General features: G+C 42.1%; 2 protein-coding genes across 5 annotated transcripts; one reads left to right on the plus strand and one right to left on the minus strand.

Annotated features, from left to right (window-relative positions):
* Positions 1 to 34: 34 nt before the first annotated feature.
* On the minus strand, positions 35 to 2094 carry TIMM8B (translocase of inner mitochondrial membrane 8 homolog B). Its single transcript, XM_079930608.1, has 2 exons — positions 1905 to 2094; positions 35 to 422 (listed from the first exon to the last, which is right to left on the minus strand). The coding sequence occupies exons 1-2, from the start codon at positions 1986 to 1988 to the stop codon at positions 255 to 257; spliced, it is 252 nt and encodes an 83-aa protein (XP_079786734.1). The 5' UTR covers positions 1989 to 2094; the 3' UTR covers positions 35 to 254.
* Positions 2037 to 13393, plus strand: SDHD (succinate dehydrogenase complex subunit D). Of its 4 annotated transcripts, none has more exons than XM_079930604.1 (4): positions 2077 to 2223; positions 4834 to 4950; positions 7677 to 7821; positions 12401 to 13393. In XM_079930604.1, exons 1-4 carry the CDS (start codon positions 2172 to 2174, stop codon positions 12564 to 12566), a joined length of 480 nt encoding a protein of 159 aa, XP_079786730.1. In that variant the 5' UTR covers positions 2077 to 2171; the 3' UTR covers positions 12567 to 13393. The 4 variants fall into 4 exon arrangements, with proteins under 4 accessions (XP_079786733.1, XP_079786730.1, XP_079786731.1 ...); XM_079930605.1 differs by having other exon boundaries at positions 2077 to 2214; XM_079930606.1 differs by having other exon boundaries at positions 2163 to 2290.
* The last annotated feature ends 1471 nt before the right edge of the window (positions 13394 to 14864 follow it).

The raw sequence follows: 14864 nt of genomic DNA on the forward strand, positions 1-14864 counted from the left end.
AAATGGGATTTAAAAAAAGAGAGTTGGAGAATTCACATTTATTGAATAACTGTTGTGATACAAGATGGAATTTCTGAATTCCCAATAAATAAATTTCACTTTTTGAACATTTGATCTCTTACTTTTTAGCACCAACAGGCTTGGTAACAGCCTGAAGTTAACCTGACAATGGGTTGACAACATTCCCCTGCTGGCCCTTCAACCTGCTTAATAATAAGTCTTTTGCTTCTTCGGTCATTCTCCCACGGGGTGGCCTACTGCCCTCCTTTCTGTACAATCTGGGCAAACCGACTGGTGATAGCAAGAGTAGTGTCAATGAAGCGGTCCACACAGCTAGAGAGACAATTTTCTGTGCGAGAGTCTAGGCGATTCCCTGGCTTCTCCACACATTTATCCCAACATAACTCCATGAAGTGATGCACCTAAGAAGAAAGAAAAATAGTAACAACTTGGGGTCTGCAGACAGGCCTAACTCTATGAATTTTCTTATTTCCTTCCCATTTTTCTCATTTTCTGTCACCTGACTATTCTTTGACTCTCTCCTCACTTCTAATTTGTCACCAATATGGACCAACTCCTCATCCCTACATTGAAACAATCCTTTTATTCTCTCCTTTTCTGTTTTTCTTAGTAATTAAAAAATATGTACTTTCCATCAAGTCACCCTAATGCATCAGTTTCTCTGTTAGCCACTGAGGGCACTCCCTTATTTAACACCCAACCCATCTGTTTCAATGAGTTCCACACACAGCATACTCAACTTGACTCTCAATACTCCTCCCTAAAGATTTTTCCACAGTTTAAATTATTACCTCCTTGAGAGCACTGCCCATTATTTTCTAACTGTGTCACTTCCTTAGTCAGATAGAAAATCTCAGGCAGGATTAATACCTTCTTTTATATTTCCAAACTAGCACCAGCATAAGCTGGGAGGCTATGGTACCAATTAATTCCCCCAAACCACTGCACTCATCTCATTCTAAACCTATTCTTAAGTAGTTCTTAACCTTTTTGGGGTCATGGACATATCTGAGAATCCGATGAAGGTTACGGGCCCAATCTACAGAAAAATGCACACACAGGCACAGAAAATGTATGCACTTTCATAATGTTCAGCACCCAAAGATTTCTAACCAGGGTTCTTGCTACTTACATTCAGGGAACTCTCCCCTTCCCCCCCCCTCCCCCCCCTCCTCCCAACACGGGGGAATAACCATTTACCAAGGGCTTAACTACTTTGGGAGGCTGGGTACTAAGCAGTCAATCCTTTCTGCGGTCCTAAAAGATGACTATCACCTCCGTTTAAGAGGCACGGTTAAGTAACTAGGTTTAGGGTTAGTCATGCAGCTAGAAGGGGCAACGCCGCGGTTGGAACCATGCTCCAAAACCCTTGTTCTAAACTAACAGTCTAGACCGACTACTTCAGAGCCCACCTTGATCCAATAATGCTCTACTGCTCTATCGTTTTCCAATACATTATTGCATATGATCCTCGATATCCAGTGAGGCAGCGGGCGACTGCGAAACCAAGACTTACAGTGGACGGGCGTTTTGTCTATGGGCACGTGACCTGTAAGGGGCAGAGGCAAGCTTAGAACCGGAATCTTCCGAATGCCAGCCCAGAGAGCTCACCGCCAAGCTAGGCTCCCGTGCCTTTGTGTCGCCCGAGCCTTTCTTCGCTTTACACCTTCTCTTTCCCCCCACTACAGGCTTGCTTAGAGGGTACCTGAGCACTACGGGTCACCAGCGGCAGGAGAGACTCGTTTCTTTCGTGAGCAGAACCGGGCGCAGCAGGCACGGAGCATAGGGCGGCCGCACCGCCCCGCCACCGTTCAGAGCTCCGCGGGTGCCCGGAACCTGTACTTCACCCTCTTTTCTCTTCACACTGGTCCCTGTCCCCGCACCTGTGCAGTGAACTGCGCCTTCTGCTGTTCCGCCGCCACCAGGCGCTGCAACTCCGCTTCATCCGCCTCACCCAGCTCCGCCATTGCCTGCGTCGAGCTCGGGACCTTCCGACGAGCTGTGTGCGCATGTGCGGCGGGACCGAGCCAACACCAACTTCCGGTTCACCCGGCGTTTTCCGTTTCCTCGTTTTCTTTCGTCGTTGCGGGTGGATGTTGTCATATGACTGCTTCCGGGTTGCTGGATGACCTTGAGCCTTCCCGAGCGACATGGCGACTCTCTGGAGGCTGAGTGTCCTCTGCGGTGCCGGAGGTGGGCGAGGTGAGGGTCCTGGCAGCCGGAGGTGCTTAGGGGGAAGGGAATGCGATGAGGATTCGTCTGCTGGGCGGTGAGACCTTTTGAGCGGGGGTAGGGTGGGGCGGGGCGGGGGTGTCCCTCCTCCTTCCCTTTGGCAGCTCTGGCTCCTGCCGAAACCACGGCATCACCAGCGTTGCCTGCGGGCCCAGATATTTACCCGAGAGCATATCTCCCCTGCTCTGGGCTGACGTGGTGATGGGGTAATTTGAAAGTTATGGTCTTGCAGAGGCTATTCACATGAGTTCTCTTTTTCTCCCCATTCGCTGTTTTTAGAGTACTCCCTCCCTGAATCGCAAAAGTGTCAGGGTCAAAGTCCCAATCCACGTCTTGCCTATTTCCCTTGGAGTTGAGTTCGATAATTATAGAAGTGGGCATTTGTGTTATACCAGGCACTGTAGTATGGTTGGGTTACAAATGTGAAAAAACATAGTTCCAGCCCTCAAAGAGTTTTCGTTTTTGTAGAGAAAACACATATAAGCATAATGTAAAGAGAAAACATAACATAACATAAAGAGAAAACATAACATAAAGAGAAAACTGTGCAGTAAGTAAATTGTATGCCAGTCCAGAGGAAGAATATATTAGCTATGTGTTTTGGAAGGATCACCCTGTCTGGGTTCTTGAAGGAGGTGTGCCTGATTTGAGTGTTGAGGGTAAGGAAGGCCACAAGAAGAAGGGCATTACAGTTAGGGCTACTGGGATGAGCAAAAGAATGATGAAGGAGTAGAAACTGCTTGTTAAGAGAGAAAACAAAACAAATCAGATATTAGAGTGTGAAGCTCAAGATGAGGAGTGAGATGGTTCTGGAAAGGTGAACTGAAGTCAAATCAGAGAAGAACTTGTCTTGATTTGGAGTATGCATTTTACTTCGTGTGAAGGGGAGCCCTTGAAAGATTTGACATAGATTTGCAGTTTACATTGACCACTTTGGTAACAATGTGGTAGATGGCCATCATGGGAAATGGGGCAGGCTAAGACATAAGTCAGGGAGACGAGTTGAGACACTGTTGTAGCCGTGTTGGCAAGGATGGTGAGGTCCTGAACTTGGAAAGTTGTACATAAGAGAAGATTGTCTCAGGAAATGTTAGGAGATACATCGTATGATTTGGCATTTGACTGAATTTAGAGGGAATGTCCTACATGACTTCCAGATTTCTGGGTAAAGTGAAAGAGTGGCTGGGATGTCATTAAATAAAGTGGTAAGCATGTAGATGGGGGGCAATTTTAAATGAGAAAGTGAGTTGAAGGGTGATTTTAGTTTTTGCCATGGTAAGTTTGAGGACCATGTGGGGTATCTCAGGCGAGAGGCCTTCCAGGCACTTAAACTTCTGAAACTCTGGGGAGATATCAGGCCTGGGGATACAGAGTTGGGTTTCATCAGCTTAAAGGCACTAGAAGTTGAGTGGACAAAATGTCTAGGGGTGGGCATAGGAAGCAAGGAGAGCAATGGGCAGATGATGGAATCCTGGGCAAACATTTAAGAGCGGCTGCAGAGGAGAGAATCAAAAGGAGAAGCAGAAGAGAGTTCTTTCAGAGAAGAAAAGGGAGGAGAGGCCACCAGTGCCACGTGATGCAGAAAGCCCAATAAGATGAAGACTAAACAGTGTCTATTGGATGTGGCCACAGGAGACCATTGGTGACTTACTAAAGCAGCTTTGGTGGGGATAAAGACGAGTTTCAGAGTTGAAGAATGATAAGGAAATGAGGAAGTTGAGGTGATTTAGACAACACTTTAAAGAAGCATGTTTGGAAAGTGAAGAAAGGGAGCAGGGGAAGAGTGCATGGGCATTAGAGGACATAGGATCAAGGGAAGGGTTAATTATATTACATCAGTTGAGGGAAAATGGTCAGTAGGAAGGAAGGAGAGGTTAAAGATACAGGAGAGAAATTACATTTTATCGAGTGCTTATAACATTCTGGGAATTATGCTGAACATTTTACATATATTTTAAAATTTTCAACGGAGTATTATGAAGTAAATACCAGTATTTTCATTTTACAAAAGAGAGGACATTGACTCTTGGAGAGACTATTTAACTTAATTGCTCATCGTCTCACAGCAGCATTGGTAGGGTTGGGTGTACCTAGGTCTGCCTATTTTTAAACCAAGAGACAAGATCTAAAAGAGGACAGAAAGGGATGGGTTCAAGAGTGCAAGCAGAGAAATTGATCTTGAAAAGGAAGATGGTATTTCCCAAACTAGACTGACTTCCCTGAAGACAAAGACTTTGTCTTTTATCTCTCTTGCTATAGTGCAGAGCATAATCTTGCATGTATTAAATGTTTGTTGGATGAATAGATGAATACATGGGAGAAGAAAGGAGCTATAAGTTATTTTTTTTAATTAGTCAAAGTGAAGCCCTTTTATGTAAGTGTTCATTGATTTTTCAATATTTCCACGGCTACTTAGTCTAATCTCATAGCAGCCCAGTGAAATAGACGCTATCCTCATTTTACAGATGAGTTGGTCATTCCCTGTTTGGGGTTAAATCGCTTGCCTATGGTCATTTAGAAAGTCTGTCAATCCTGTTAAAGGAGAGGTGCTTATGATCCCCCTTATGTCTCTTTCCTTAGCTCTCTTCCTCCGAACCCCAGTGGTCAGACCGGCTCATGTCTCAGCATTTCTCCAGGACCGATCAACCCCAGGATGGTGTGGAATACAGCACATTCACCTGTCACCCAGCCACCATTGTATGTCCATCTTCATCTGGGCTGATTATCATGCCTTTGGCAGGATTTGCTGTCTCTGAGAGGAACTCTTGTGTCCAACTCTGTCAAATGAAGACCTAGCCTACACCTGGGCACACAATGCTAGCATGGTTGAATCATGCCATTTACACTCATACAGAAACTTCTGGTCTAAGTCTTTTTAAATTTTTTAACTTTTTAAAAAGAAAATAGTTCTGTGGGAAGAATCTGTTCAATATAGTTTAGTTACTTTTATTTATGTAGCTAATGGAGAGGAGCCAGATCCAAATAATTTGGCATAGTAGACAGTTTAAAAAATCATGCATATTTATAGCTGTAATTGACATGCTTATTTTTATTTAGGTTGATATTAAAATCATGGCATTTCTTGGATGAATACTGTTTAGGTATTAAATCTTAGAAAATCTGTAGGTGAATAACAAGTTAACTATATTTTCATTTTTAAAGTCTAGAAAGATCAGTATTTTACAGAGAAGACTTCTTTTGATTCTTAAGTCTACCAGTTATAATTGCATCTGAGTTATGAGTAATTAGGCAAGTATAGTTTTCCTGCTTTTTAGAATTATGTTATCTTTGAAAAGTTTTTGTTTCTGAACTTCGTTCAGTTAGATTTAGCAGAGTGGTTTTAACTTGGGGTGCATGGGACTAAAGGAAGTTCCCCCAAAGTTGTATACACAGTCTCTATTTTTTAAATTTATTTATTTATTTATTTATTTATGGCTGCATTGGGTCTTCATTGCTGCACACAGGCTTTCTCTAGTTGTGGCGAGCAGGGGCTAGTCTTCATTGTGGTGTGCGGTCTTCTCATTGCGGTGGTTTCTCTTGTTGTGGAGCACAGGCTCTAGGCATGTGGGCTCAGTAGTTGTGGCTCGTGGCTCTAGAGCGCATGCTCAGTAGTTGTGATGCCCGGGCTTAGTTGCTCTGCGGCATGTGGGATCTTCCCGGACCAGGGCTCAAACCCGTGTCCCCTGCATTGGCAGGCAGATTCTTAACCACTGCGCCACCAAAAAAAAAAAAAATTTTTTTTTTTTTAAATTTTTTGGCCACTCTGCGCAACATGTGGGATCTTACTTCCCTGACCAGGGATCAAACCTGCGCCCCCTGCATTGGGAGCGCAGAGTCTTAAGCACTGGACTGCCAGGGAAGTCCCCCTACACAGTTTTTAATGTGTGTATCTATGTGCACTTTTCCAGGAAGTAGCTCCATCCTTTTATTAGATTCCCAATGGGGTGTGTAACCAAAAAAAGGTAGAGGCTCTCAAAGAGATGTTTAAAGCCCGTTTTATTTTCACTTGTTTAAAAGACGTTTTCAGGGACTTCCCTGGTGGTCCAGTGGTTAGCAGTCCACCTGCCAGTGCAGGGGATACGGGTTTGAGCCCTGGTCCAGGAAGATCCCGTATGCCGCAGAACAGCTGAGCCTGTGAGCCACAACTGCTGAAGCCTGTGCATCTAGAGCCCGTGCTCCGCAACAAGAGAAACCACCACAGTGTGAAGCCTGCGCGCTGCAACGAAGAGTGGTCCCCGCTCACCGCAGCTTGGATGAGAGGGCCCATGCACAGCAATGAAAACCCAGTGTAGCCAAAAATAAATAAAAATAAATAAATGTATAAAAAAATAAATAAAAGAAGTTTTCACATTCCATATCTATTTTTGGCTGTTTATAAGTAACGGAACAGAAGAAGAACCATGACCCTAAAAGTTGACAGTAGAACTTTGCTTCTATCTATCTATTTATTTATTTTTGGCTCTGTTGGGTCTTCGTTGCTGTGGGCGGGCTTTCTCTAGTTGTGGCGAGCAGGGGCTACTCTTCGTTGCGGTGTGCGGGCTTCTCATCACGGTGGCTTTTGTTGCGGAGCACAGGCTCTAGGCACGCAGGCTTCAGTAGTCGTGGCTCACGGACTCTAGAGTGAAGGCTCAGTAGTTGTGGCACATGGGCTTTGTTGCTCCTCGGCATGTGGGATCTTCCCAGGCCAGGGCTCGAGCCCGTGTCTCCTGCATTGGCAGGCAGGTTCCCCCCCCCCCACCCCGTACGTGGGCCTCTCATTGTTGTGGCCTCTTCCGTTGCGGAGCGCAGGCTCAGCGGCTCCGCGGCATGTGGGATCCTCCCGGACCGGGGCATGAACCCGTGTCCCCTGCATCGGCAGGCGGACTGTCAACCATTGCACCACCAGGGAAGCCCCTGGCAGGCAGATTTTTAACCACTGCGCCACCAGGGAAGCCCGAGAACTTTGCTTCTCTTTGAGTTGGCTGGTTTAATTTTCTTTTGGGAGGATTTTTAATATTACTTTACTTACTTTAATATTACTTTACTTACAATATTACTTTACTTTTGATTAGGTGTAAACAAAAGAGTGATGTTTTAAAGGAATTCCATAGGTGTCACCAACTTATATTCATAAGGTATCTGTCTATTACACTGAAGTCCAAGATTGGTAATTCTGCAAAGATATTTTGTCCATCTTCTTGCCTATAAGCAAAGTGGATCTGTCTTCTAATTAACATATGTAGGTGTTGAGACACCCTGTGCTGAAAGACTTCAAAGAAAGGAGATTGCATCTCTCACTTACCTTTATCTTACCCTGTTTATGCTCAGAGTTAAGTCTTCCATGCATTCTGTTTGCCATTATGTCAGTGGGTTATTTTGTGGCAAATACTGAGATGTGTGTTTCCCCCTGCAACTCTTACGAATCTCGTCCTTCCTTTCTACAGCTGGTTCCAAGGCTGCGTCTCTCCACTGGACTGGTGAGAGGGTTGTCAGTGTTTTGCTCCTGGGCCTAATTCCAGCTGCTTATTTGAATCCTTGCTCTGCGGTGGACTACTCTCTGGCTGCAGCCCTCACTCTTCATAGTCACTGGCAAGTACAGCAGTCCTTTCAGTATTACATTGTCAGCTCAATTTGTTTGCTGTGAGCTTGTCTCACTATTGCATATGAGGGAGAAGTTGGTTGAGATACTGAAGATCTGAAGAGAACCTTAAAACATATGTAAACGATTTATATGCCCAGATTTATGTATCCACATGCCTATTTGATGTCTTTGCTTTCATATCTGTATACATTTTGAACACAGCATGTCATAAAACTGAGTTCCTGATCTTCCCCAGATCTCTTCCTCCAGTATTCTTGCCCATTTGAGTTAATGACATTTCCATTCTTCTATTTGTTCAAGCCCCAAACCTGGTCATCATGCTTGATTCCAGAAGTAGTCTCCTAACTGGTCTCCTGTCCTCAACACAGCAGCCCCTGTGATCCTGTTAAAATATTAAGACAGGTCCAGACACTCCTTGAAACCCTTCATTGTCTCCTAATCTTACTTAAACTAAAAGGCAGAGTTCTTACAGTGATCTACAGACTCTATATGGTCTTGGCCCCTCTTTCTTTCCTCATTTGCAACGATTTTCTGTCACATTCACACTGGCTTCCTTGCTAATTCTTGAACACACCTGGGTCACTCCAGGCCTCAGGGCTTTACTCTTACAGTTCCTTCTACTTGAAACTTTTCCTAGTTATGTACTTGGCTTGTTGCCTCATTTCCTTCACATCTTAAATGTTACCTTCTCAATGAAGCCGTCTCTAACGACTTACTCAAAATTGCAGTGTCTCTCCCAACATTCCTTATCCCTCTCCCCTGTCTTTATTGTCTCAGTAGCACTTATTTCATTCTAATATACTTTATCATCTGTTTATCTTGTATATTTCTTGTCTCCCCTCACGAGAATGAAAGCACAGATACAGAAAATCATAAGAATCAAATCTATGGCTTAGTGAATTATTATAACAGTAATACCCCCCAGGTCAAGAAATAGACCTTTGCCACCTACTGCAGGAGCCTCTTCCTTGTGTTGTATCTCAGTCATAATGGTTCAACATCCCCCCACCAGAAAAAATTTTATTCTGATTTTTATAGCAATCGTTTTCTTACATTTCATCATAGTTTTATTACCTAAATGTGCATCACTAGACACTATAGTTCAGTTTTGCTCTTTTTAAAAAAAGAAATGTAATAGGAGTTTTGACTGTTTTTATTTGTTGTTATATCTTTAGTGCCTAGGGCAGTATCTCACACATAGCACTAAGTAAATATTTGTCGAATGGATGAATTTCCAGTTTTTATTTATTTTACCCAGTGTAGTTTGTTAGACTTTCTAAGTTAATGAACCTTCTAGAAAGTTTGTTAATAACAATTGGGTTCCTTAAGTTGTCCCTTTTATGTTGTTTTGCAAGGACAATATGCTGTCATGGGTGGGGGAGGTTTTTTTTGGATTGTTAGTACTGAAAGCACTTGGGGGAGTATCTTAACCAACCCTATTGTTTTACAGTTGTAGAAACTAAACCCCAGGGAAGTTAAGTAACTTGTCAGAATCATTTTCTAGCTAGTATTAAAGGTGATTTTGCTTACCTAGTTTTCTAGGGTTGGTTAGAATTACCCTTTAACCAGATAGACCTCTCACAATAAAAGATTCCAGTTGCATATGGAAATACTAGCTCACAGCTACAGTAGGATTTCTCTGATGTGTGTTTCTTGAAAGGAGATCCATCTAAATCGGTGAAAAATCAGAATAAGAGATAAATCTAAAGTCATACATTTTCTTTTTTGGCCGTGCTGTGTGGCATATGGGATCTTAGTTCCCCAACCAGGGATTGAACCCGTGCCCCCTGAAGTGGAAGTGTGGAGTCTTAACCACTGGACCACCAGGGAAGCCCTAAAGTCATACATTCTAAAAATTACGATTGACTTCTCCAATTACCTTACTGATTCTCTCTTCCTTTTTCAAACATACACAGAAAAGACTTGAAAGAATTGTCTATAATTGTGCACTAGTTCCTTAGCATCCAATCTGCTGGTTTTTTTTTTGGCGGTACGAAGGCCTCTCACTGTTGTGGCCTTTCCCGTTGTGGAGCACAGGCTCCGGACGCGCAGGCTCAGCGGCCATGGCTCACGGGCCCAGCCGCTCCGCAGCATGTGGGATCTTCCCGGACCGGGGCATGAACCCGTGTCCCCTGCATCAGCAGGCGGACTCTCAACCACTGCGCCACCAGGGAAGCCCAGCATCCCATCGTTTTTAACCCACATTAATTGGGCTTTTTATCCCAACTGTGTAACTGAAGTCATTCTTACCAAAATCACTAAAGACCTTCATTTTTTCCAAATCCAGTTGTCCATTCTCTGTCCTCCACTTGAAACTCAGCAGCATTCAACTTAATCGACTGTTCTCTCCTTAAGTAAATTTTCTTTGGCTTCCTAGATGCTATACTCACCTTGTTTTCTTCTACCTTACCAGCTGTACTTTCTCAGTCTCCTCTGTCAGCTCCTTTTCCTCTTGTCTGACCTCTGAATAATAAAGGTCTGACCTCCAGGCTCATTCTAGGCTTTTTAAAATTTCTCTGTTGACACACTTTTCCAAGGTGAGCTCAGATCAGACTTCTTTTCCTGAGCTGCAGACTTGTATTTCCAGTTGTCTGACCGACTTATCCACTTGGATGTCTAATAGTCATCCCAAATTTAATATTGCCAAAAATCACTCTTTCCGCCCCCCACCCCCCGAAATCTCTTTTGATTTCCCCTCAAAACCTCCTTCTCTCCCGTTCTTCCCTAATTCAATTAAATCTTGTTGTTCAAGCCAAAAATCCTGGGAGTCATTCTAGGTATTACTTTTTGTCTTAACCCCACAACCAGTCCATCAGCTTGCGTTAGTTCTCTCCTCAGAACGTAGTCTGAGCCAAGTTAAGCCAGCAGCCTTGCCTAGGCTACTCCGGCTGCTTCCTAACTAGTTTTTTATTTCTGTTCTTGCCAACCTTCTGCCCACACTGTCCTTTCACCACGTATAGCCAAAGTGACCTTTTTAAAAGGTAAAATTACATTTATCCAAAGAAGATATGCAAATGGAAAATAAGCACATGAAAAAATGCTCAACATTGTTTGTTATTAGAGAAATGCAAATCAAAACCTCATTGAGATACCACTTTACACCTTACACTTTATACCACTTTACGCTTTACACCGACTTTACACATCGAGATACCACTTTACACCACTTTACACTTTACCAGGATGGCTGTAATCAAAAAGATGGGCAATAATGAGTGTTGAGAAGTGGGAGTCCTCATATACCTCTGCTGGGAATGTAAAACGTTGCAGCTACCTTGGAAGACAGTTTGGCAGGTCTAACAAAAGTTATTATAACAAAGAGTTATAATATGAGTTAACAACAGAGAGTTGCTATATGACTTGACAATTTCACTTTTAGGTGTATACCTACCAAAATTGAAAACATATGTCCCCACGCACACAAAAACTTGTACAATAATGTTCATAGCAGTGTTATTATATAATAGCCAAAGAGGCGAAACAGTCCAGATGTGTCTTAATTGATGAATAGCTAAACAAAATGTGATATGTTTTTACAAAGGAAGATTATTTGGCCATACAAAGACTAAAGTGCTGATCCGTGGTGCAACATGGCTGAACCTTGGAAATGTTATGCTGAGTGAAAGAAACTCAACACAAAAGGCCGTATATTGTATGATTTCATTTATAAAAAGTGTCCCAAATTAGCAAATATGTAGAGACAGAAAACAAATTAGTGATTGCGTAATGGGCTAAAGGGTACAGAGTTTGTTTCTGATGAAAATGTTCTGGGATTAAACAGTGATGGTGTTGTACAACTCTGTGTGAGTATACTAAAAGCCACAGAATTGTTAATTTTATGGTACATGAATTATATCTCAATAGAACTGTTACTTAAAAAGTAAAATTAGGTCACTGCTTACTTTGGTCACTGCCTACTTAAAGCACAGCTGTGGTTTCCCGTTGTATTTCAAGTAAAATTCAAACTCCTTGTTATGACCTTCAAGCCCCTATGCGATCTGCCCCTGCCTTCTGGTCTCTCTCTTCTCCAGCCACATAACCTTTCTACGATTCCTCAGAGATGCCAAGGTCATTGTTACTTTTGTTTGGGATGTTCTTTTCATTCAAGCCATCCTTTCTAAAATATTTCTTCATAGCACGTATGTACTTTTTCTTTCTCTTCACTAAAATGTTTGTTCCATAAGGGCAGGAATGCTGTCTTATTTGCTGTACTCTCAACATCTGTAACAGATTCTGGCACATATCTGCTTAATAAATTCTTTTTCAATTAATGAAAAAGTCTGTAGGCCATTTGTTTGGGTTTAAAAATAAAAAACAAAATTTTATAAATAGAGTAGGAATTAGTTACTGTCTTTGATATAAACGACTCGAAAATTGAATCTGAAGGATAGGAAGGTGTCTTTATTGTTAGGGTACACTTGATTCTTTCATTTTGGTTTATGATTTTTGTTACCATGAGTTGCATTTTGACTTGACTGATTATTTTTTTTGCAGCCAAGTTAACCGAATAGCCTTCTAACATCACTTGTGGTTTTTCATTTGTACTGTGATTTTTTTTTTCTTTAGGGGCATTGGACAAGTTGTTACTGACTATGTTCGAGGGGCTGCGTTGCAGAAAGCTGCCAAGGCAGGCTTTTTGGTGCTCTCGGCGTTCACCTTTGCTGGGCTTTGTTATTTCAACTATCATGATGTGGGCATCTGCAAAGCTGTGGCTATGCTGTGGAAGCTCTGACCCTTTAGACTTAACACCTTGAGAATTGATTGTACACCTGCTTGCCTCTGCTATGTCATGCCATTTCAACTCACAATAAGAAGGAAATAACAGATTAGTCCGCTGGTAAACCTCTTCTCCTAATCAGCCAGTTATGTTTAGAGTTTAATCTTTGAAGAAAGATTTGAGAGAAATTGTATCCAAGAAATTGTGAGACTGAGTTTTGTATTCTGGAGAGTTAATGGGGTGTCTCACAGCTTCTCAGAAGACTCACAGTATAACTAAACATTATATATGAGCCTTTGCCTGTTAATTTATCAGACTTTTAAAGGGAATTCAGTTTTATTACTCTCAATATTTGATCAAACTTCTATATTTGTCCTAGGATGATGGAGAAAGGGAACGACTGTTAATTCATAAGTAAAGACTTTGCAGAAAATTAGGCAGTGTTTTGTTTTTGTAAACATCCCCCCCCTCTTTTCAGTCGATACCAGTTACTGATGGTTACGTGTCCCAGGGAGATTTGAAAATTAGAAATGCTGATATTTCACATTACTGATTTCTAGATCCTAGGAAGAAGAACCTGGAGAGTTTCTGAATATAGAGAAGTTTCATGTAGGGAGGAGGTCCCTTTATAGATGTTTCAAATTGTTACAGGTTCTAAATGGAGACTTAATCCTCAAATGTGTTTATTTTACTGGTCCTAAAATAATCTGTTCACAAATATAAAATTGTAAGTAATAAGTTGTTGTTTTCCCACCGTGGGAATCTCTAATGTGAAAATGTATTCTATGAAGGTAAAGTTTTTTTAAAAATAAAAATGCTGTATAATAAAAATTTATTCTACTCTTTTATGTCTTAATTGTCCATAGTTTTATTCAGTAGAACTGAGTGTCTATTGCATCTATAGCACGGAAACAGGACTGAGTGTTTAAATTTCCTTCTGAGTTTAGCAGTTAGGTAAATCAGATACAAAGTGCTGTAATACAGAAAAGACTTACATGTAATAGGCAGAAATATACTGAGTATAAGTAGTTTGGTATGAGGAAAGTAATAAGATTAAGTAGTAGGAATCAGAATTGGGTCCAGATTATGGTGTTCTGTGGTTGCCAGCCTTTATATTCAAATTTTATACTGTATGCAGTTAATCTGGTCTTAAGGGATGAGTGTAATGCATGATGGTTTCATCTAGCAATGTAGATGAAATGGGAGTTGGTGCATTTCACTCACTGAGGACCTTACTGGATAACTGAGGCAAACTATCGAAGGGGAGCTGGCTAGAAGGGTAAGTGTTCATGCTGGAGGTTAAAGATAAGGTCCCCTTAATGTGCTTACAACCTTGTAGGATATTTATTAAGGGTTTAGGAAGAGGTGGTTAATTCTGTTTTGGGGCAGTTTAAAGGTTTCAGAAGGGGGTGATGCCTGAGTAGCAGTAGTTCACCAAGGAGTCATGGTGGTGGGCCAGTCCGCCTTGGCAGGGAGGAGTATTTTATTACTGACTTGGTTTAGAATTGGTGGTTCATTATGATGATAAAAAAGCGGACTGACCTTTAGTCAGTTTCGTTATTGTTTTAAAATTCTCTATAGTGATCCCCCTTAGAGTCATTCCTCACCACCCCCCCACTGCTCCCCCATCCCTCCAGCCCCCAGTACACTACTGCTGTCAAATGGAGTGGGGAAATGGATTTTTCCGTAGAGTAGCTATCACCAATACCATCAGATCGTAGTTTGGCTTTGGAAGGGTGTCTAATGCTAATAAGCTTCATTAGATCATGATTGAATGTTAGAGTGGAGGCTGGTTAGAGTGGACCTGCCCCACGTCCTGGTCAGTTTTGTAATTAGGTTGGAGCTGAGCTGTCACTTTGGAAAATCAGTGGGTTGCTGTGAGTTGCTGGAGCGGCAGCGAAGATGAGGCAGGATCTAACAGCAATAAGACGTTTCTGAGGTTAGGCAGGACATGATCAGAATTGTGCTTCAGAAGGAATTTAGGCAGCATTAGGAAGGTTGATGAACTAGAGGCAGAAGGATGTATAAGAAGATAGAGGTAGAAGACAGTGACAGTGGAAAGTAGGAGTCAATTTCAAAACATATTGTAGAAGTCAACATTCATTTGGTAGGTATTAAGTATCTTGTGTAATTGGCACTGTGCCAGGTACTGTGGCTAAAGAGGTAGGAATTTCTCTCTCCTTAGAAAGAATTCATAGTCTAATTGGGGCAACAGATAAATGATTGCAGTACAGTGTAATAAGTGCAAGAATAGTTAAGCACATTGAGCAGTGATGTAACAAAGGGTACAGGAAGAATTTGCTTGCAAGTTTC

The sequence above is a fragment of the Stenella coeruleoalba genome (assembly GCF_951394435.1).
Source record: "Stenella coeruleoalba genome assembly, chromosome: 8".
Taxonomy (NCBI): Eukaryota; Metazoa; Chordata; class Mammalia; order Artiodactyla; family Delphinidae; genus Stenella; species Stenella coeruleoalba.

Bases quoted from the DNA above. Each gene is read 5' to 3' on its own strand.
- SDHD (XM_079930604.1), top strand. From the start codon at position 2,172: ATGGCGACTCTCTGGAGGCTGAGTGTCCTCTGCGGTGCCGGAGGTGGG. The intron at 2,224-4,833 runs GTGAGGGTCCTG...CTCTTTCCTTAG, and splicing joins CGGTGCCGGAGGTGGGCGAG to CTCTCTTCCTCCGAACCCCA. The intron at 4,951-7,676 runs GTATGTCCATCT...TCCTTTCTACAG, and splicing joins CCTGTCACCCAGCCACCATT to CTGGTTCCAAGGCTGCGTCT.
- TIMM8B (XM_079930608.1), bottom strand. From the start codon at position 1,988: ATGGCGGAGCTGGGTGAGGCGGATGAAGCGGAGTTGCAGCGCCTGGTG. The intron at 423-1,904 runs GTGCGGGGACAG...CTTTCTTCTTAG, and splicing joins AGGCGCAGTTCACTGCACAG to GTGCATCACTTCATGGAGTT.